The 24,107-nt window shown below is 28.8% G+C and overlaps 1 protein-coding gene across 1 annotated transcript in view; it reads left to right on the top strand.

Annotated features, from left to right (window-relative positions):
• LOC148311738 (neurotrimin-like) overlaps positions 1 to 24,107 on the top strand; it is a 79,586-nt gene that overhangs the window by 4,659 nt on the left and 50,820 nt on the right. Inside the window, exon 2 of the mRNA XM_088278435.1 lies at positions 22,560 to 22,762. Within this exon, the coding sequence (XP_088134561.1) occupies positions 22,560 to 22,762 (203 nt within the window). The remainder of the gene's footprint in view (positions 1 to 22,559; positions 22,763 to 24,107) is intronic.

Raw genomic sequence — 24,107 nt, 5'->3', positions numbered from 1 at the left:
TTTAATCAGGCTTCTGCTCCACTTAAAAAAATGTCAACAGAAAAATGCGAAGTAAACGCGATCATATTTTTTTTTTATCAAAATTTATCTGCATGTTCTCGTATATATCCGCAATGGAGCAAAAAATGAAGTCGCGTACAGATTTTTAGAATATAATAAAGTTCGAATCCCTAAGGGCCTCAGACTTTCTACTCCAGCAATCCCATTATCCCTAAACCTGGTTTTGTGATATTTGTAGGTACTTATAAGAAATCAATATAAAGAACCTTGAGTACAAAAGTAAAAACAGGAATCTTAAAAAAATATAAAAAGAATATAAGTACATATTTGAATAATTTTAAATAGTATACAACATTTTGAGTGCGTCAAAATACTTGTTCATAAATCTGGATTATCTCCAATTATACGAGTTATTTTTCATATAATTTTTTGACATCTCAACATAGATGAAGACAAATATGGAAGTTTGGGCATTTACAGGGCTTAAAACCTGTCAAAAACTTGGTTGAGGGATCACTTTACATACATGTAACAATCACCAATGCTATCCAAGATTTACAATTACGTTACTCAAATTCATGCGCCCTTAAATAACCAGACTTCTATATTCTTCATCGTATATGTTATGTCAAAAAACTGTTTAAAAAGAACTCCTAAGTATAGATAATCCAGATTTGTGAACACGTTTACAGACACACTCAAAATGTTGGTAGTAAAATGTTTGCTGGCACTCTTTTTTTTTAATAATAAGAAATATTTGTGTATATATTATTAACACAAATATTTCAATTTCAAATTTTCAAATTTCAATTTCCGTGTGCTCATTATTAGAAATAGATATCAAATTGTGGTAGAGTGAGTTCGAACCGAGAAACTCTGACTTAAGAGTCCGCGACACTGACCACGGGACCACAACCCGACATTTTATAACAAAATAAAGGTGGTTTGCAGTAGTACGTAGTGCATTGAGGAAGTTATCTACATTCTGCAAAGGTTTGCACAAAGACATCTACTCAAAATTCTTCACAACTCATTGGAGCAAAATAAGAGTCGAGACAGAATCCATGATTTGAGGGGCACATGAGTTGAAGTATTCTCTGGTGAAAGCACAAAAGTAGTTTCATGGGTTTCTCTACATGAGGTAGACATTACTCGTGGTTGAAATTGTCCTGGGAATACATGGTTACAATAATAGCTTGAAGACTCGTCTATGAGCGGATTCAAATAAAATGTACCCAATTCCACTATCTATGAATTTAAAGAAAAAAAAACAACGTCATATAACAACAATAAAAATTCTTCGAAATATGAATCGTAATTAATTGATTTCAATATTTTTAAGAACTGAATATAATTTTAAAATTAAAATGTAACTTTGTTTTAAAATCACTTTGAATATTTTATTGTAACTTAATTATAATGTGTTCCGGTTTCGAAGCTAACCGCTTCTTTATCAAGACGCGGTTTGCTTCGAAACCGGTAGACATTATAATTAAGTTAAAATAAAATATTCATAGTGATTTTAGAGCAAAGTAACATTTTAATTATAAACTAAACATAAATTTGGATTTGTTTCATTTTCATAAGCGTCGAAAATTTTATGATTTTTTTTAATGGAATCATTTTGTATTGTACTTTAGTGAAAATAACCTTTAAAATGTTTTATTTCACATTATTTTTATACAAACAGTAATTTTATCTTAGGAAAAACAATTTTTTTATTTTACTAAACTTTAGGACGAATCAGTTAGAAGGTTTATTCAGTACTCTATACAAAAAAGCTTCCTTAAATTAAATCACAAAGCTTATATGGTATGTATAAAATGTGACTTAAATTTATTAAATGCGTGTAATTTGGAGGTAGAGATTTTTTACGAATAGTATTTTATCTGAAATATAATGCAGCAATTTTTTTGTTGTTCTCTTATTACGTTATAAAAATCACCCCTATTTGAAGCAAAATTTTTAGGAACCCGCTGATTAAATTAAATTTTAAATAATTCTGTTGATTGTTTTTATTTTTCACAAAATGAATGTTTTTTTACTCCTATCAGGTTTGGATGATTATGTGTTTATAAAAATATATTTGTTTGAATTCTCCTATAAGCTAGAGAGTTTATTAAATAGTTGGTAATTATATTAATAAAATAAATATTCACGTTTTCTTTGGAATCGTTAGCAATCTTTAAAATTGGAATGATATTACTAGAAAGAGACTTAAACTTAGAACTTTTAAACATTCAATTGTAAACAAGAATTAAGGCTAAGAGGACATTTTTACTCTAGGTATATACAGAGGAAAATAATAATTATAATATGTCAACATCTCCATCAAAGCATTTAGAATCAAAGATAACTTTCTAAGAAATAGGATGATAAACCAAAATGTATATTAATATTTCTCAGTACATTGAATTTTTTCTTGTATTTCACTGATTATATTTGAATATATGTCTAAATTTAGACCAAAGATGTTTTTTTGGGATACAAACCATGCCTTTCGAATGAAAAATAACCCACTAGACCCATATTCCAAGCCACATCAACGAAGGGAGATGGGGGGATGTAATTTCATTCATATCACGCATAGACATTTTATATATATCCGAGAATTTAGGCGCTGGCGTTGTCCGGAGTCCCTCGGGTCTTAACATAGGTTTACCGCTATTATTATATGGATATGTATATATTTTACTATAAAGAAGGTATCCCTAAATGCACGTATAGTTATAAAGAAAAAATATTTGATATTAAGTATTTAATATTTGATATTTTGTATGAAAAAGGTATCCCTACATGCAAGTGTAGTTTTATAGAAAAAATTGACATTTTGTAAAAGAAAAATATATCTTTATACAAAAGTCAAATCGTAATAATTTTATTTTAATGACCTGACGATGGCATGATTTTCCGAAACCGGTGGTCACAAATAAAATAAAATGGTATTACGCAAAGTAAACAATGGATGAAAAGGAGAGTGTTTTAAAATACTTGATTACTGAATTTAATCACAAAAACGTTACAACACACATTTTTCAGAAAAAAAGTTCAGCATATGCAATAAATTTATGTGAATAAATAAATTTATCTTCAATAAAAAATTATTCGATATCACCCAGGAAGCGTTGCTATTTTTTTTTATTGCATAGTCAACTGTTTTAGGCTATCGCGAGAAAGAAGGTAGAGTGTGGAATACGAGAAGGCTTTTCACGACCCCAAAACAAGATTTACCAAGAATTTTATAGCTTCCGTAGAATGTAAAATTATATAAAATATGTATACAAATGAATATATTATTCAACAAGAACCACTAATACCACCGAAAAATTTATCGAATAACGCCTTACAAAATGAATTAAGTACATTAAAGAAAAATATTCCCTTCACTTTTCGACCTGTAAATAAAAGTGACAAAAATATTTACATTTTTTTTAATTATACTGACAGAGTAAAACCTGTCATAGGCTGGTTAAGTGATCACTTTTCACTTGTTTTTTACCACTTGAGTTATATTTATTTTAACGACTGGTTTTGGATGCTAGAGATGATTTTGTTACCGGGACTGAATATAAAAAGGAATAAATTATAATTAGACCAGAAGATGGAAGCATCTGTAGCTTCCAAAATAAGTCGTTAGAATAAATATTACTTTATTAGTAAAAAACAAGTGTTTTCATTTACAATTTCATCATATCTTACCACGAAGTGAATGCCGAAACAATATATAACATTTCATTTGACACACTGTCAATATCCAAACTCTCATATTCTTCTTCATTAATGTTGAGATGTCAAAATACATAAAAATTACTCCTAAGTGGGATAAGAATAGATTTGAAAAAATAGACACACAATATTGTTGTGAAAAAACAATAAGTTAAATCCTGTTATCTGCATCTTATACTAAATAAAATTAATGAATTTGTAAAATAAATAAAAATAAGACAAAAAAATACGGCTCGTCCTTTAAATGGTGGGTACAATACTAAGTAATGGAACATATTACTTTTGTAATAAAATAAAAATATCAAAATAACAATGAAAAAAATATAAATATCGTAGCAGCGTAATTCTAGACAGTTTATGTTAGAATATCAGCTCTCTGATAAACGGAACACTGAGCTACAGTGTTGCCACACTTCCATTCTCCATTTATGCTCCATAAACAGTTATATTATTTATGATGGAGTTGGTGATATTCATCAGTCTCCCGGAAGCATGTGACTCTATGTCTTGTTAGCCTATACCAGTATGTGAACCGTAAACATACTACAAATGCTACAAAAAATATAAATGAATTTAATTTACTTCCTGAATTTTTTGGTTGAAATATATTTATTATCATTATTTTATTATTATTTGAAACAAGTGAAATTGGAATGTTCGAAACCAAACCACAAATAATCTTTGAATTATATTTTTTTTAATTTTGAAATAAGACATTTTTTAACATAAAGAAACATACTTTTTTTGACATCTCTACATAGATGAAGAAGAAATAATATGTAAGTTTGGGCATTTACAGGGCTTACGTACGTCGAAGGCTGGTTTAAGTGATCTCTTTACACGTGTAACATTGTACAATTCTACATGATTGACAATCACACTACTCAAATTCTTGAAACTAATAATGTGAAGAATAACCCTTTTTTAGACATAGGAGTATTTCAAAGATTTAATTTCTGAAACCTGGCCTAAATACAGGATTGTCCTAATAATATTCTGAAATATATCTAAAATACTCGCGAGCGTCACATCCCGACGGACCATATTCCATTGAAATGCCTTAAATTTCTCAGTCAATCGCATCAAATTAATAAAACCACAACATTTTTGCTTTTTCTTGAAAAATAAGCCTCGAAATGATTTATCAAAAATATATACTGCTAAATTATTTATTAAATATATTTCTTAATATTTCAACATATTACCAAAATTTCTTTGTAAATGTTTTTTTTCTATACCAAAAGGATACTTAATAATAAAGTATCCTTAGTATTTTCTAAACTAAAACTCCATTTTCAATAAATTAGTTTGCAGACTTAATGGGCAGACAACGGAAATTTATTAATAAAATGGAAATGAAGTATTTTCTACTATTGCAGTGGTATGTGAAATCATAGCATAGTGTTTTCCAATATTATTATAATTATATTTTTACTTTAATGTATATACACCTGCAAGATTTATAAGTTAAACTAAGTGCACGTAGATAAGAAAAAAGCTCATGTCGCGCTTTTAATATCGTTCGTAAAAAGGAAAATAATGTCTTAATAAAATAAAAATGTAAATTTAAAAAAAACCTTTGATATAATCAATCGGCCCTAAAAAATGACAACATTCATTATTATACGTGCTTAAGCGACAAACTGATATAAGCATTAAACTTTTGAACATGTTGTATACGAACCATACAATTTAATTAATTTATAAATATACGTTTCAAAATATAAATTCCTTACCCGGTTTCAAGTTTTAGGTAAAAGGATTCAAACAAGGTTATTCTATGTTAATCACAACGTTTTTATATGAAATAACCGTCTTTCCTCTATAATTAAAATGATATCAGTACTATTACTAAACTTTATTAGTGCCCTTGGAAAATACCTCTACTTAACCTAGTTTCAAAGTAAGGAGAATATTTATTATGTTATTATTTGAGGATATTGAGATACGAGCAATTTTATTATATGTTTTTAATTTACAATGTTTGATAACATAATTTAAGAATTAATTTATAATAAACGTAAATTTGAAGAAAAAAAATCCATATTTGAATGTTATGGTATTCACAAATAGATTGATTATTCGTTAATGAAAATAATAAAAGAAAAATGTTTGTGTTTTTATTTATTTTTTAAATACTTCAATTTCATACTATTTCTGTGAGCCTAAGCGGGTCATTATTAGAAATAGGTAACGAATTGTGGTAGAGTGGATTCGAACCGAGAAACTCTGATTTAAGAGTCTGTGGCACTAACCACGGGACCACAACCTGACACTGTGTATAGAAGTATTTTATTGATGTACCTGCAAATTTAAGAATAAAATACACATTTTTTAAGTAAATACCTACACATTTAACTATAGAAAATATCTTTTAGAGTATGAACCTACACGTTAATTATAAGCTTTCAAGTTTAACAAAAGAATATTTATTTTAAAATATGTACCTACATGTTTTACAATATATCTTTTAAATAGAGTGAAATTTTACTTCCTAATAATGTTTTACATTTTAGGAAGTAAAATTTCACTTTACTACCCTTACAAGATCCTTTTTACGAACCCCATAGTACTTTTATTGTAATCAATCGTGGTAATTGAACCTCAATCTATAAACCCTACGGCACCAAGAAGAGATTTACATTACATTTTTTTATACATCCTGCGTATTTTTCTAACGGGTCGTATCTACAGTTGACGATTTAAAATTGCAATAACACGACTTAATATATTATAAGAAAATATCTGAGAATACAGTAAACTCTAAAATATAGACAGCTCTCAGTTTGACTTTACCGCACAACCTTGTATTATACTTTTTCGTTCATGACATTGAACTTTTAAAGTACACTTATGGGGCATTTTAAACACGTCATTACTTTATTGGCCACCAGTACAACTTAAGTAATAAATCTTAAAAGTATTCTTGGAGACTTATATGGTTATTTTATTGTTAAACTTTTACACATCATTCAATTTTTACACGTTTCAACCATTTACGAGAACTTTTGAATTTATTTCTAAATACCTCGACAAATATTTAATATTAATTTCGGGAATTTCCAAACTTAATTACATTTCTTGAAAGCGCTTAATTTTACACACAGTTGTTTCGTGAAAATAACTTTGATATTTTAAGGGAATAAGTATTTATTTTTAAAATAAATTTTACTTCTTCCTAGTACAACAGTTAGTGTGTATAATGGTCGTACGTATGAGATTTATTTTTAGATTAAATTGCCATCTTACCATTATTACTACTACTACCACTATCATCACGCCGTTTTTCCGTAGGTGTAGGCAGAGAGGATGGAATGTCACATTTTTAATCTCATAATATACACTCCTTGCTTCCTTTACATCTATGTAGTTGTACATACCCTCCGATTACGCAGAGTTTTGATGTCACCAGATTTTAGGTTCCGATTGACCTGATCTTATCAATTATTTATCAAACATCTTCGTTGTGTTATCCCACTCACATTCGCCAATTTTTTTTGGTCATTCTCTCGTTATCCATTCGCTCCATATGTCCATCAACATATTTAGCGATGGAAGTTTAAAAAACTCTCAAAATGACTAAAAGGTATTTTCACTTGAGTGCGAACTTTGAGAGATAATAATCAATTAATTATAATTTATATTTAAAGCAGTTAGTTTGTGATTTACCATTTTATAATTAAAATATAATTTGGTTTTAAAATCACTGTTAATATATATTTGAAGTGATTTTAAAACGAAGTTATATTTTATTAATAAAATGGAAAATCACAAAGTTAGTGCTTAAAATATAAATTATACTCTCTAAGCGAGTACGGCTAAATAAGTAAAAAAAATGTAGTGAAATAAAAACAGAGTTATATTTTAATTATAATCCATTTATTATCCACTTGTAATTTAACATTTTTACTTGGTTAATACCACTGTCTCTTAAATTTTATTATGAAACATATTAAGATCAGTATCAAATATGACAATGACGGTAATTTTATGGGAAAGTGTTATTTATCAGAATTTTTTTTTTTTATGTTTCTTGTGAGCTGTACACATATTTTTTTTTAAATCCCATTACATATTCTTAAAAAGCAGTATCGTACTAGACTCTGATAAAATTAATAATAAAATTATTAAATAAAACACTTGTTTTTTTACAATTTGAGTTTATTTATGACTACTAAGTTTCCATCTTTAGGTCTAAATTTAACTAAAACGTAATAAATAAAAAAAAACTGTTCTTTAAATAATTGACTAACTCCCCCTCCCCTTAACTTACCCCTCTCCTTATTTATAGAACAGTTTTTTATTAATTATGTTTTAGTTATTATTTAGACCTGAAGATGGAAGCTTAGCTTCCGAAACTAGTAGTGATAAATAAACTCACAGTGGTAAAAAAATAAGTGTTATATTTAATAATTTTAACATGTTTTACCACAAAGTAAACGCCGAAAAAATAAATAAAATAATTTATATAAAAAAAAAATATTGACATCTCACATTTTTTGTCGTTAGCCCCGTTAATGCCCAGACTTCCATTTTCTTCTTCATCTTTGATGAGATGTAAAAAAATAATATAGAAAAATAACTCCTATAATTGGAGATAATCCAGATTTGTGAACAAGTATTTGGACACACTGAAGAGGTTGTAAATTAATTTTCATTTAACTCCCTTTAATGGCGTCATTAGTTTTGCTGGAATTTCCTATTATTTTATCCGTAACAAATTAAGACCCTGTTGGCACAGAATTATAGTAATTCGCATTCCCAGCAATGCAAATCACACCCGCTATGAATTCTCACCATTACCGCGCTTCACAGTAACTGCTAAATGGTTAAAATTCGTCGAAACTTTCGAATTCAACATTTCAATTAAATATTACCGAAACTTCTAAAGCCTCTGCAAGCTTCGACGGGAAGCAAATCGACCGCGGGAGATCCCGATATTGAGAAATTCACGGTACATTTCTCCAATTAGCTAACTTTATTGAAATTTTAATTAAGGGATCGGCGGAAAAAAGAGAAAATCCCGTTCGGCACTTAATCTAAACCATAAATCTGGCAAGTGTCATATACATACATTAAGGGAAAAGTAAAATGATGATAATATTGGAAAATACTATGCTATCATTTTGCATACTACAGCAATAGTAAAGTATACTTTATTTATATTTTATTAACGCGTTGACTGCAACGGCTTTTTTCAGAATTAATCGGTCTAAAAAGCCGATTTCATTTTATCATATTATATTCCTTAATGAAATTAGCCTCTTGATTTTGCATTTTTTTTAGTAATTATATTTTTTTGTTTACTGATTAATAAATTTTCTTTTCTTGATTGTTATTTGGAGATACTTTGTGGCGCATTTTATGAACTTTATAAAATAAAACAAACTTTGTTATAACCACTTTTTATTGGTACACTTTTTCCAACCAGTTTTGACAAGAACCTTGTCACCCTCAGGTTTTATGTACTAATTCTAAAACATTGAAATACTCATAGTTAGGTTATTATTTACTATGAGTATTTCAATGTTTTAGAATTAGTACATAAACCCTGAGGATGACAAGGTTCTTGTCGAAACCGATTGGAAAAAGTGTACCAATAAAAAGTGGTTAAATAAAAGTTGTTTTATTTTATAAAGTACAGAAGTCACCTATCCATATTCGCACTGATATAATACGAATCTATCCATATTAGCACCTATCCATATAAGCACTGATATAATCGTAGCTGGATGAATATGGCAAGTAAACACAGTACGAGATAACTCGTAGTCACCGTCCTAGCAAAGAACGCAATCTACGAGTTATCTCGTAGTTGGCTGTCTATGTGTTAATTACCTTCTATTGTGTGCCAATTTTGCCTGCAAACCATTTTTTTGAAAATGGAATTCTTGTAGAGAAAAATAATGAGAATATTTTATTATTTAGGAAACTTTTTGTAAAGAAAAAAAACATTGAAAAGTCACTTTTGTGATGTGCAATATCATTTTAAAAAATGGTTTCTGAATTATATATCCTTAGATGTTTTTTGTTGATCATTTTGTCAGGGTTGTCCGTAAAGCATCTATTACCACAGACTATTAAGGATTATTTTTTTAGGAAAACGTGAAAAATTATAATTGTCCGCCTCCATGATGTAATGATCAACACGCTCGGCTACCGTACTAGAGGTTCCGGGTTCGATTCCTAGGAGAAGGAGTCAAATAAAAATAATTGATTTCTTCTCTGTAATATTTATTAAATATTACCCTGGCTGGTACCTGAAGCGGAGGGCTGATCACCTTTCCTTCATGTATGAACGATCAAGATAACACTGCGTTTATTTGGTGCAGTGCCCTATGCATAATTGGGGTGCGGACAAGTGTTTGAAGAATATTATCTTAAAATGGGTTGTAGTAGAAAAACCAAATGCAAATCTTAAATCAATCATTTAAACCAGTGATTCCCAAAGTGGTCTATATCGACCCCCAGGGGTCTATGACAACTTGCAAGGGGTCTATGTTTTAATTTGAATTTAAAATATAAATGTATAAAACCTAACATGTGTGGTTCAAAGTGAGTAACAATACATATACCAGCTGTCAAAAATACATTTGAAGTTAATGAATTTGATAAAAATCAATACCAGGTAAGACAAGGGGTCTACGAGATAAAAGAGTTTGGGAACCTCTGATTTAAACCATATAAAACTACTTAAAACAGCAGTAACACACTAACGTACGTAACGATTAACGTACTAAACGTAAACGTCAAATGCTCGCTTTGAATTATCATAATATTTGTTTCCTTGAAATGGAAAAGGCAATTAATCACCTATGAACATCATGTAAACAATATTGTTTTGTTGACATGAGATTAATAATTTCTGAATACCGGCATGCATACAGAATGGTATTATGAGGGTGAGTGGGTAATCTCACGATGAACGACGAGCACCCATGAATTCAAAGTAACTCAGGGAAGCATGCTTATAATCGTACCTTGAACATGATAATAAATGTGGTAAGAGCAGCTCAATGAAAAGTCAAAACAATACTCGTTTATGTGAGAAGGGGATGGAAATGTTCCATTGCAAATTAAACTAGTATCAACAACTTTTTTAAAGTGAAATATGTTTTTATCATTTACACAATTATTTCAATTTCATACTATTTCTGTGAGCCTAAGCGGCTCATTATTAGAAATTGGTATCAAATTGTGGTAGAGTGGGATGGGACTACGGGACCACAGCTTCGGGTCTAAGTATAAAAGATAGAAGCATTTGTCGCTTCCGAAACTTCTGTAACCGAAAAGTCGTAAAAACCAAGTGTTTTCATTTACAACTTTTGTGAATAAGTATTGGGACAAAATGTTGCAATAAAAATAACTATTCACGTTTCTCAGTATGGAAAAATAATCAAAAACTTTCCACTTAGTAAAAAGTTACTAAATCCAACATAGATGACTGTTGTGAACTCATGTCCTGAGATTGATCATATATCTAGGAGTAAAAAAAAATAATAGTGTGGATGTCAATCATTGGTAGATTGGTGAATGTTTCACGCGTGCAAAGTGATCACTTAACCAGTCTATGACAGTTTGTAATCCCTGTAAATACCCAGACTGCCATATTCGTCTCCTGTATGTTGAGATGGCAAAAAATAAATTTATAAGTATTATCTTGTCCGTTTATTAAATAATTATCTAATTTTATATTCCTAACAAGGAGTATCAACCCAAAAGTATAGACGTAAGCATGCGATTAGCAAAAGAAGGATGAAAGTAGAATGAATGCAGTCAAATTCGATCTCTCAGATAAATTTGTGGCAAAACGATGTATGATAGATGTTCGAATGGTGGTTTAAGGAATGAATGCAAGGCTGAGATAAGCATTATTGATAAAATTGAGAAAGGTGTGTTGAGATGGTTTGGGCATGTAGAATAAATGAATGAAGAAAGGACTGTAAAAAAATTAGGAGCAATGGAGCAGAAGAAAACTGAAGATAACTTGGCATGATCAAACATTTGTTTCTTTTGTACCATAGTAACATTCGAATTAAATTAATTCATACTGTGAAATATAATATTTTATGTATGACACGCAGATTCCAGATTGTTATTTATTGCTTATTAGAAACGTGAACGATTTTTTGGAAAATACGGATTTTCTGAATCTAAAAATAAAAATGTATTTCATTTCTCATTTTACACGCTATCGAAAAAACTCATCAAGCATAAATTTCTTTGAAATCCTTGACAAATTTGAATTTCGTTTGATAACATTGATAGATTGAACTTTTTTCATACTGTCACGAACTTTTTATACTATTATAAATGTTGTGTCGTTTTTTCTTTATTCAACTCACATAGTTCTGTTCCAAAAATCCTAAAATGGTTATACTTTTTTAATATTATTTTCACTATATTGCTTTATTTTAAAAAAACCTTAAATGTCCAAAAAAAGTTATTTTAAATAGAGTTTTGGTAATTACGACGAAGCTTTAAAGTGTGTGAATTAGTTTATTAATCCGAATCCTGGATTTTAATGACATACCATTTATTTATTTTTATTTTAGCTTAAAATTTGACCAGTTGAATTTATTTATAAGATTTTGAGTGTGTTCACAAATCTGGATTATCTCCTTGTCATAATCATGTATGTGAATATAATCCAGGATTCGGACTTCAAATACAAATAAAAGAGTTTTTGCTCAAAAAGAAAGCTTCTTTCTCACCAATAGATGTCTCTTGTGAAATTCTGGTGAACTCAAACACAATGTTTTGAATTTGAACAATATGTTATATATAGAAATTCCAATAATTTGAGTAGTGTGGTTGTCAATCATGGGTAGAATTGGTAAATGTTACTTGTGTGTAGAGTGATCACTTTAAACAGCCTATAACGTTCGTATGCCCTGTAAATGCCCAGACTTTCATATTCTTCTTCATTTGTGTTGAGATATCAAAATTTAAAAAAAAAATCGATTTTAAAAAAACATTGTGAATGATTAAATCAATCATTGATAGGTCGTTAGCCTTGATAATTGACATACTTTTTCTTTTCATTTTTGTCTCTCATGAGACAAAAAAGCTCAAAAATCTTTTGACTTTTTTAAAATATTATTTCTTCCAAATTACTAAACAAATCAAATACATTTATCCTGTGTATTGACTTTGAAACTGCTATAGAATAAACCTTAAATCTGGTTAAGAACATATTTCAACTCTAATATATTCTCTAATGGCTCTCAGATTAATAAACGGAGTATAAAATTCACTACTTTTTAGATGGTTTGGTCAAATTGTATTACTTCGAATTCCATATTTTATGAAACTTAAGCGCATTAGCGGAACCCTGAAAGCTTTAATCATAAAGTAATCGATATAATTTGAATAAATGTAAAACTGACGAATAATTTTTTAAACATTCCAAAATAAAACAACTTTGTTTTAACCACTTTTTATTGGTACACTTTTTCCAACAGGTTTCAACATGAACCTTGATTTTTTTAAAGTTAATTTTTGAGTTGATTTCTTAAGTGGTATTACAAAAAATGAACGATGAACGAAAAAGAGAGTGTTGTGAGAATGTAATTTAAATCATAAGCCAGTGGTTTTTGCGCTGTACACTGTTTGTTGATGTAAATAAAAACCTAACAACCTTATATGACCCTTTGGAAGTTGTTTTGAATGTTCACAGACGTCTCCCTTAAAATAGGATCAAAGACTTAAAGTTGTTTAAACTAATTTTAAAAGTACATCGGAACTCTCACATCAAAGAATTTGACGTTTCATTTTTCGGAATTTCAAAAGCACCCAGGCCAGGAGACTTACGAGTGGAAGGAAAAATGATTTTTCAAACGGAATAATTTCCAACAAGTTCCACGAAATTTGTGTAACATAATCCGAAAAAACTCCCCAAGTTACCCACTTAGACATAGATTGAGTTCAGAAAACTCAATTTACTCCTGCTAGATATAGCACAACCTTTTAATAACACCCTATTTCATTATAAACTTTCCGTGATATTTTAATTCGCTGCATAATCAATTGGTGGAATTTTACTCATAGTGTAAATTAAAATTTACCTCTTTCAAAGCGATTTTAGTTGCCACTTTAAGTAAATTTTCTCAAAGGATTCCGAAAAATGTTACAAAGGACAAAGCCATCAAAAATATTTGGATATTATTTCTTGCAGAAAAGAAAAACTATAAAGAGTATAAATATATATCTTTTTATCTATATAACTGGCAAAAAAATTTACTAAAGTAAACTAAATTCTAAATTTAACCACTGAAATTAATCCATTATAAACGTAGTGGTTTTTCACAATTCATTTTAATTTATTTTTCAAACAAAATATAATTCAATCTTCGGATAAAATATCAAAAATCTTTCGTTTTTATGTGAAAGAAGTTATAAGTTTGAGCATCTAGGTCGTTAGCCCCGCAATGCTAAGACTTACATATTTTTCACACAACAACCATAAAATCATTAGAATTTTCACCAGTGACATCTATTGGTGAGATGAAGAAGCTTTTTTATTGAGCAGAAACTGTTATACTGAAATACTTATATGATAAATAACTCCTATAATTGTAGAAAATCCAGATTTGTGCACAAGTATTAGGTCACATTAAAAATGTTGTCAAAAATGGTTGAATGTATTGAACCATTTCAAACTGCAGGTCCGCTTGGGTATTCTTTTTATAATGTTAGTATAGAACTTTGTTATTTGTATTTGAAATAATTACAGCTAGTTACTAACTGCTGCATAAAGTTATCCTCACTAGCTGCACCCCCAACCAGCCCTTCCTGCAAACACCGAACTTTATATTTCCCTTAAGTCTGTCTGCGATATTCTATTCTCTGGAAGGATGACTTAAAGTTCCACCTTGTGTTTAGATTGCTTAATAATCTGCATAATTGCGTTGTCTAATGAACTCACAACGGGAAATTTACTTAGACATAAAGTTTATTTGAAGGTTACCTCGTTTGGAGAAACATACATAAATTATAACCGTAATGTGAATAACGAGCAAATGTGAAGGGTGTACACTCAAATATATGTGTCGCCTACTTTCAAAATCCATCAGATCCAATTTTATAAGATTTTAAAATAAGTATACTCTATAGGAGTGCCAAGGGTGTACTCTCAAATATATGTGTCGCCTACTTTCAAAATCCATCAGATCCAATTTTATAAGATTTTAAAATAAATATACTCTATAGGAGTGCCAAGGGTGTACACTCAAATATGTGTCACCTACTTTCAAAATCCATCAGATACAATTTTATAAGATTTTAAAATAAATATACTCTATAGGAGTGCCAAGGGTGTACTCTCAAATATATGTGTCGCTTATTTTCAAAATACATCAGATCCAATTTATAAGATTCTAAAATAAATTTACTCTATAGGAGTGCCAAGTCTAAGTTTTATTGTTAAAAATATTTATATACTTGAAAACGCTGCTAAAAAATACTTAAAAATAGCATTGTACTTCAAATTCCGCTATATTCATGAAACTTGCCTTCTGACACATATCGGCAAATTAGACAGCGAGGATAGGTCAACAAATAATATGACGTCATTATCGGTTTGTGTCTCGTTTTTTTTTTTTAATTCTGAAAAAAATCTAAAAAAATAGGAAAATTCTCTATTTTATAATATTTTATCTAAAGATAGACAAATCTTTGTAACGTAAATGTTACCCGGAGAATTCTGCATTTTTTTGTAAAATCGACTTACATGGATCTGGTGGATTTTTAAAGTAGGCGACACATATAAAGTCAGAATACGACCGGCTCCGGGGGAATCCACACGTGTTAAAATATGTATTGAAATTAAAAACATTTTTTTATAATTTTAAAAACATGGATACATGTATTTCGAAGAACAAGTTATTTTATCTATACAATAACGGTGTTTTAAGCAAAAATACAATAACGTTAAATTTTACCAAAGTTTAAGTAAATTACCTTAAATAAGTAATAATAATTAATTTAAATAAGTTACCTAAGTTTAAATTATATATCTTACCTTCACAAACATTCATTAAAAAAAAGCAATCTTTATCTTTTTATGACATATTTCTTAAACCAATGTGTATTGTAACATTGTAAGATGTCTTTAATCGGAATTACTGATAGACTGCAGGGCTGAGATAGGCGTTATCGATCAGGTGAAGAGGGGGGCATAAAGATATATAGAGGCATGTGGAGAAAAGAAATAATGATTGATCGTTAAAATAGATTTACGAAAGAGAGTGTGAGTGGAATATCGAGGGAGACAAAATAACATGGTATGATCAACTACAATAAATACTGAAATGTCAGAAGTCGGAAAAATGGACTTGTAATATTTGGATGTGGAAGAAGCTAAGCGTGTTTGCAAAGGTTCGCGATCGCTTTTACGGGTATACAGCGTTATGGTTAGTTAGTTAACTAGTTATATACGAAAACAAATTTGTTATGGTCTTATATATTCTTCTTCAAACCCTTATCCGCACCCCAGTGGTGCATAGGGCACTGCATATAAACGCAGTGTTATCGTGATCATTAATACATGAAGGAAAGGTGATCAGCCCTCCGCTTCAGGTACCAGTCCAGGGTGATATTGAATAAATATTAGAGTGAAAAAATCACTTGTATTTATTTGACCCCCCCTTGGAATCGAACCCGGGACCTCCAGAACGGTAGCCGAGCGTGTTACCGTTACACTATGGAGGCGGACAAAAGCGGACTGCCTTATATATATATATATATATATATATATATATATATATATATATATATATATATATATATATATATATATATATATATATATATATATATATATATATATATATATATATATATATATATATATATATATATATATATACATATATATATATATATATATGTTTATATATATATTTTTATATATATATATAAATATATATATATATATATATATATATATATGTATATATATATATATATATATATATATATATATATATACATATATATATATATATATATATATATATATATATATATATATATATATATGCACGAATAGTAACGTGTATGTGTGTGTGTGTGTGTGTGTTTAGGAATCTTTTGAATCAAAATATTTGTTCGAAACTCTGTTTCGTAAACTTTTAAGTGTAAGATATGTTGATGGTTTTGTTAATTAAAAAAAATTAACTTTATAACATATTTTCATAGTTAAGATACGAAATGAGATAATATTGAAATAATGGAAATAAAAAAATAATAAAAACAAAACAAATTGTAAAATACAAACGGCATTTCAGTTAACAATATATTTAATCGTTCACCCAAAGGGGTCTAATTATTTAAATATGTACATAATTAATACTTTGTCTGAATGAGGTTCAGGTTTATTAAAAACCGGCATACAATAAGTTTTTTTTATCAATCGTTGATTTGAAATAGTATTAAATCTGAAAAATAAGCTAACCTGTATGGTTAAACTTTCTTCGCTCTGTTGTAACCTTACAACCTTTTTTATTATTATTGAGTCATATCAAAGCTGCTACTATTAGATCCATACAATGTACACGTTGACTTCCGTGTCACAGCTGTGCGGAAGCTCGATCAATCTATTTTCCATTTGGTGCTGAGACGATCAGTTTTCGATTAAGTAATAAACATTTTATAAAATTAATGTCACTGCCTCTATAATGCCATGACCAAATATTTTCATCACAGTAAATAAATATGTAGTATCCAATTATTCAATATCTATTTCAATACACATTTTTTTTTAAATTTGATATTTTTGAGGAAGGTATTTTAAAACTTTTATTTAACTAATAATTCATATTTTAAAAAAATCTTTCGCAGATATTTTGTGGCACATTTTATGGAAGTTTTTGGTATCGCAATGGAAGGGTAATTAACTATAACCTCACTATGAGTATTTCCATGTTTTAGAATTAGTACATAAACCCTGAGGATTAATGTACTAATTATTGTCGAAACCGGTTGGAAAAAGTGTACCATTAAAAAGAAGTTAAAACAAAGTTATTTAATTTTATGTTTAGTATAAAAAAAATTAAACACTTGTTTAATTCCACTTATTAAGTTTTATTTCATTACACAATAAACTATATAAGTGTTTATTTTTTTTTAAATCAACACATCATTCCACTAAGTAAATTTCGAATCAATAAATAATATAAAAAATAATCTATTTTTTACGTTTAAACATAGACAAAGAAGAATTTGAAATTTCGGATAATGGATGTCTGTAAGCTTTTTAAACACCCAGACTTCTATATTCTTCTATAATCACGTATATTAAGATGTCAAAAATGTATATTGTTTATACTTAAAATAGAAGAAAATATTTTAATTAAAAATACTTTTGATGTTTTGATCCCTTTCAAATATAATACTCTCCTTATCATTCATCATACAATTTGTGTAATACAATTTTTTTTTTAAATCATTCCATCATCAGCTCAAATACAGATTGAAATTAAATGGTAACGGTCTGAAATATAAACACAAATAAAATTTTGAAAGAGAGAAAGAAGGCAAACGAATCACAATGAGAATATTTTTGATATGCCTACCATATATGCTAAATAATTACTAATTCAGCATTAATCCGGTATGGAACTTCATAGAAAAAAACTTAAAAAATAAAATTTTGTTTATTTTGTAGGTTATTATTTAAGAAAATTGTGAATTTTTAGTTAAATACATATCACGGTGGCGTTATAAATGTACATAGGTAGTTTATCTCACTAATTAACATCACTTAGGAAATAATTAGACGAGAGTGAAGCCATTAAACGACCGTTTTAGGCTCTTTTCTTACATACATACGAGTATATACGAGATAGGTACGGTATTAAGTAATTCACCATTTCGCATTAAGAATTCCGGATTTACGATTACGCTTAGCGATTTAGCTTTCATAAGCCTGCCTTTGAAATGTAAGATAAAATACGCGTGAATCAAAGTCGCAGAAATTAGGATAATACCATCAGAGGGATTTAACAATTTATAATTCTGAACGGAAAAGCTTCTTTTTTTATTGTTTGATATATATAGGAAGACTTTTTTGTATTCAGTAAAAAAATAATGAGTGGAAATTAAAAAATTTAAGTTTTATTTAGTATTTACCACTTTTAAAACTTATATAGGTACTAGATAAAACTCAAATGAAATATGGAGAGATTTTACCACAAAGTGACTGCCGAATCAATTAATGAAAATAATTTAAACAAATAAATTTGGGCTGAAGTCGAAAGCTAAAGTATCTTACCTCGAGATGAAAACAGTGTCAGCCCATTGATTATACATGAAAAGTACCGTTTTAACGATAAAGTGTTTTTATCTATTCACTAAAAAACAAATATTCAATGAATTTTTCGGTTTTATTTATATTCTGACAAAACAGGCAAAATTCGTTAAATAAAATTTAGAAGTAAATGTTAAATTACACATCGTAGTTAACGCGTTAACTTTCCTATGGAATTAGTGCCTTTGCACTTAAAATACACAAATAGAATACATTTTTAATGTTACTCTGGTTAACGAAAAAAATATATTACAAACAAAATTTCACAAATGTAATAATAACGTCAAATATTTTACGAAATAATTTGACAGTGTATTTCTTATAAACGAAGATATTTATATTCTTTTTCATATATTTTCAGATGTCAATATAAATACTAAACATTTCTATTTCTGTTGAGAAACTGATAAAAATCTTGATTAAAACCAATATGTAGGGTAAAATCTACCATTTGTGACCCAAAATTAAGAAACAGTAAAAAATTATTTTACCGATTGTTTTTTTATCATCTTTTTTATAAAAGTTTGCTTAGGACTTACTGATTGAAAAAATAATTATTGGAAATATAGAAGTATATTTATTTAACATAATTTCGTATTAATTTGATAAATTACGAGGACAACATTTTGATTCGATTGATATTTACTTTGTGAAAAAATAATCAGACTTTCTCTCAGAAGCTTTATGTGCTAAGAATTTAGTAAATGTAAATAATATTTTTTTTTTTATGAAAAGGTGAATTATTTTGAGAATAATAATTTAGATTTCCATTGATCAAAATAGAAATTATGTAGAAATTATTAACCTGATAAATCTACATCGAAATTTATTATGAAAAACACAGTTTTTTTATTTATTGATTCGGCAATTACTTTATAGTAATGTCTCTCCATTTTTAATTTAATTTAAATACTATTTAAATAAAAAACACGATTGATTTAAATGTAAAACGAGTTTTGACGCATAAAGTATTGGATCAGTTGTGCTTTTGGAACGTTGAAGGGTAACATTGAAGAAGATGATAAAAAAAAAGTTGAAGCTGTCTTATTTTTTATCAGTGGAAATATGGGCAATAGGGGGGAGGTTTAAGTCATTATCATATTGTTATATGTACGTGGTTTATTATTTATGAAATATTAATATTTTTTTATTATGAAAAAATGTTTGAGCTTAAAACTTTTCGTATTAATATATTTAGAATTTCAACGATGATGTTATTATATGTGTAGTTTTTACGTACTGGATACAAGAATTTGTAAATTCAAAAATAATATTGTTGAAAATTGATACGTATTCCCTGATTCATGTTATGAATTTTAGGGGAGTAATACCAATGTAAGAACTTTATTGTTATTTTTTAATAAAGCTGAATGCATCGAAACACGTGTTATATTTTTTTTATATTTACCGATTAAAACTTGAATAAAAAACAAAATACTCGATATTGAAAAGAAAACAGCTACAATGTGATTGAATGACTTAAAGTAAAATGTTAGTTCACAAGATTATTAGAGAAATGAATATTATATTACTAAAATACCTTTACCAGGTATTTTAAATTTTATGCAATGGTAAGGTTGCTTATTTTCCAAGTTTTTCTAGGTAATAAAATAAATAAATTGGAGAATCGCTTAATTGTATAATTTAATTAAGTGTAAAATCAATTAATTATTTTAAACGTACACGTACATATATATATTGAAAAAAAAAAGATGATTTTTTTTTAAAAATTTTATACTCATATAATCATTATTTATTGTTATTGTAAAAAAAGAACGGTCTTTATCGTTATTTGCATTTAAGTCTTGTCTTATCCCTAGAGTAAAGATACGGCAGAGAAAGAGAACCACAGCCTACATAAATCACGTATCTAATACTTCAAAATTATCTAAATCACCCCAGTTTGCAACTTCGCGTAGTTTGAGACAACAAATATTTATTCCAATATTATTAATCCAGCAAGATATAAATTATAAACCAATATTTAAAAAAAGACGTAGTCACCATCACGCCGCTCCCCCGAAGGTGTATGTACGCAGAGACAATACAACGCCACATTAATCAATCTTAGCACGCAATCTTCGTCTCTTCCATATTTATACATCTTATCATACATATACGTCTATTATTCCGACCAATATTTATTATTCTGACCTGACCACTTTTAGGTATTTGAAATACTCAATCATGCCATGCGATCAGTATCCTTGGCCACCTTTGTTTCTATTACCAACCACATGCGCCTCATAAATTTGTTTAATTAAGCTAACCAATATTATTTTTTGACATCTCATCAAAGATGAAGAAGAATATGGAAGTCTGGGCATTTACGGAGCTGACGACCGTCATAGGCTGGTTTATGTGATCACTTTAAACACGTGTAACATTCACCAATTCTACCCATTATTGACAACCACACTACTCAAATTCTTCGAAGTTCTATATATATGAACCAATTTAGAAACCTTGTTCTTGAATCACTAGAACTTCACAAGAGACATCTATTGGTGAGATGTAAAGAAGTATTTTTATGAACAAGTATTTGGACACACTCAAAATGTTGTATGCTAACCAATAATAAGATTTCACATAAACAAATTTTAGATAAATATCAATCTTTATTTTTATTTCTTCGCCTCATCCACATTCATTCATACCCGCCGATTATTCTAAATCCTGACTTAACCGTGACCTTAATATATTACCTTGACCTGTCTATGACAATTTTCACTATTAACCTGACATGATCTTATAAAAATTTTCTTGGTCTTACTGTGCTCCTATTTCCAAGTACATTAACATTAAAAATTTGTTTATTACATATTATAGTAAAATAAGTAAAGGAGTTCATAGTAAAGGCCTTACTTGTAATAATAGAATTCAGTTAGCGTCCGGAAGTGCTGAGAAACGGAGGTCAGTTCACGGCCATTTAAAAAAAATAAATGTATTGAATTTTTTCATTGATATTGTTGAATGTATTGAAATTTTTATTTGTTACAAAAACAAAAACAATTTTTTGTAACTGCAAACAGTTGGTAGAATTTCACATTGAATTGTTGGGTAATATGTGCAAAATTAAACACGGTTTTTGGATTGAATTCTTCTTTTATTTACATATACATATGATATGTGACGCATTTCGTCTTATTAAGATATTATCAAACACTTTTGACTATCAAACAAACTCTTGTGTTTGATAATATCTTTTATTTACGTATATGATATGTGACGAAACACGTCACATATCATATATGTAAATAAAAGTAGAATTCAATCCAATAACCGTGTTTAATTTTGGATATATTACCCAAGAAAATCAATGTTTTAAAAACAATCAATTATGTCAAATGTTACCTGAGTTTAAATAAAAAAATGGCGATTTATCAAATTCTGGGACATAATAGCAGAATTAGTCATTCAATTAATTAATAAAAGCATATGTTAGGTATGTGAATATATTTATCAATATCAAGATAAGATCAGAAATTAGTGGTCCTCACTCTAATTCTTTCGTTTTTTTCAGATTCTTCAGGAAATTACATCTACACCGAAGATCCCCCTATGTACCCAGATCACCAGAGTGAAGGGTTTGATGAAATAGAAGAGAATCTGGTCCATGCTGATCATGGACCATACTTCGACACATCTGTGTCCAAAAACGTCACAGCTCTAGTTGGCAAGACGTCATACTTAAACTGTAGGATAAGAAACCTTGGAAATAAGACAGTGAGTACAAAAAATATATCACATCGGTCACTCCGTTCAACAACGTCATACATCAAAAATCGTCAATTTTCAGTTTGGCATGTTTTCGAAATTCCCTGAAAATTTACTATATCCCAGCAAAAGCAGCATATTTTTAACTCAATATTTACCCGCTACAGGGCAGAAAGTGTTGTTTTTGCATTTTGAAGAAAAAGAATTGTTCAATTATTTTTTTGGAAATACTCAATATTTTTCTAATGAAGAAAAACCTTCAGGTTTTACCAAAAAAAATCTGTTGCACAGTAAAAAGTTCAAAAAGTGGCTTAATATTTATTTTAACTACATTGTATAATGTTTTTAAACTTTCAAAACGATCTCCTAAAATCAAGTTTTTTGAAATATGACGTTGTTGAAAGGAGTGAACGACATGTTTTATCATTTGTAGAGGTCCGCACCAAAACGTTACATTTCCATTATAAATGATTTTTAATAATCAGGAATAAATGGATATCCAGCACGGTAGCTTAATATTCTAACTACTATACTAAGGAGGCAAACAAAATTTAAAAATAGAGGAATTACTAATAATATTATTTTAATACTAAAAAACTCACCCTTTTCCGCTTTTCTTCGTCGCCATACAAAGGGATGTCAACACCTGCTTTTTCGAGAAATGCACTTGACACAGCACTATTTTCACTATGAACCTCATACACAACTTTTAACTATTTTTCCCACCCACACATTTTTTAATATATTTGGCTTGATTACATAGTAAACCTCATATAACACCACTGTTGTATATGACAAAATGTAATGTAAACGAATATGAAACTTTAAATTTAACACTGAATTTACGCGATACAGTTCCCTTTTCACCATAAAAAGTGTACAAGGGTTTCAAAAAGAAGAAGGGTTTACTTAACTTATTTTTAATTGCGCCTCCATGGTGTAGTGGTTAGTACATTTGGCTACCATGCTGGAGGTCCCGGGTTTGATTCCCAGGGGGATCAAATTTGATAAATTTTCTCACTAACATTTATTTAATTTTACACTGGAATGGAACCTGAAACCCAGAACTGATCACCTTGTTATTATTTAATATATGATCTTATTAACAAAACATAAATGTGATATAGTGCCCTATGCAAAAAAAGGTGTGTATGCGGGTCTGTAGTAGTATTTATTTTACCATAAGTATTTTCAATTTAAGTTTTACAAAGTTCATACCACTGCTTCATAAAATCTATTGTGCCACGTGTTTCGATGCATTCCGCATCGTTTTCACACGGTATTTGAAAATGATGCGAAATTCATTGAAACACGTGTCACAATAGATTTTAGGTAATAGAGACATTTACCAAGT

The sequence above is a fragment of the Brachycentrus maculatus genome, unplaced genomic scaffold (genome assembly GCF_059751285.1).
Source record: "Brachycentrus maculatus isolate JH-2025_06_01 unplaced genomic scaffold, ASM5975128v1 h1tg000057l, whole genome shotgun sequence".
Lineage (NCBI taxonomy): Eukaryota > Metazoa > Arthropoda > Insecta > Trichoptera > Brachycentridae > Brachycentrus > Brachycentrus maculatus.
Note: the sequence above shows the minus strand (reverse complement) of the source record. Positions and strands in the feature narration are given on the sequence as shown.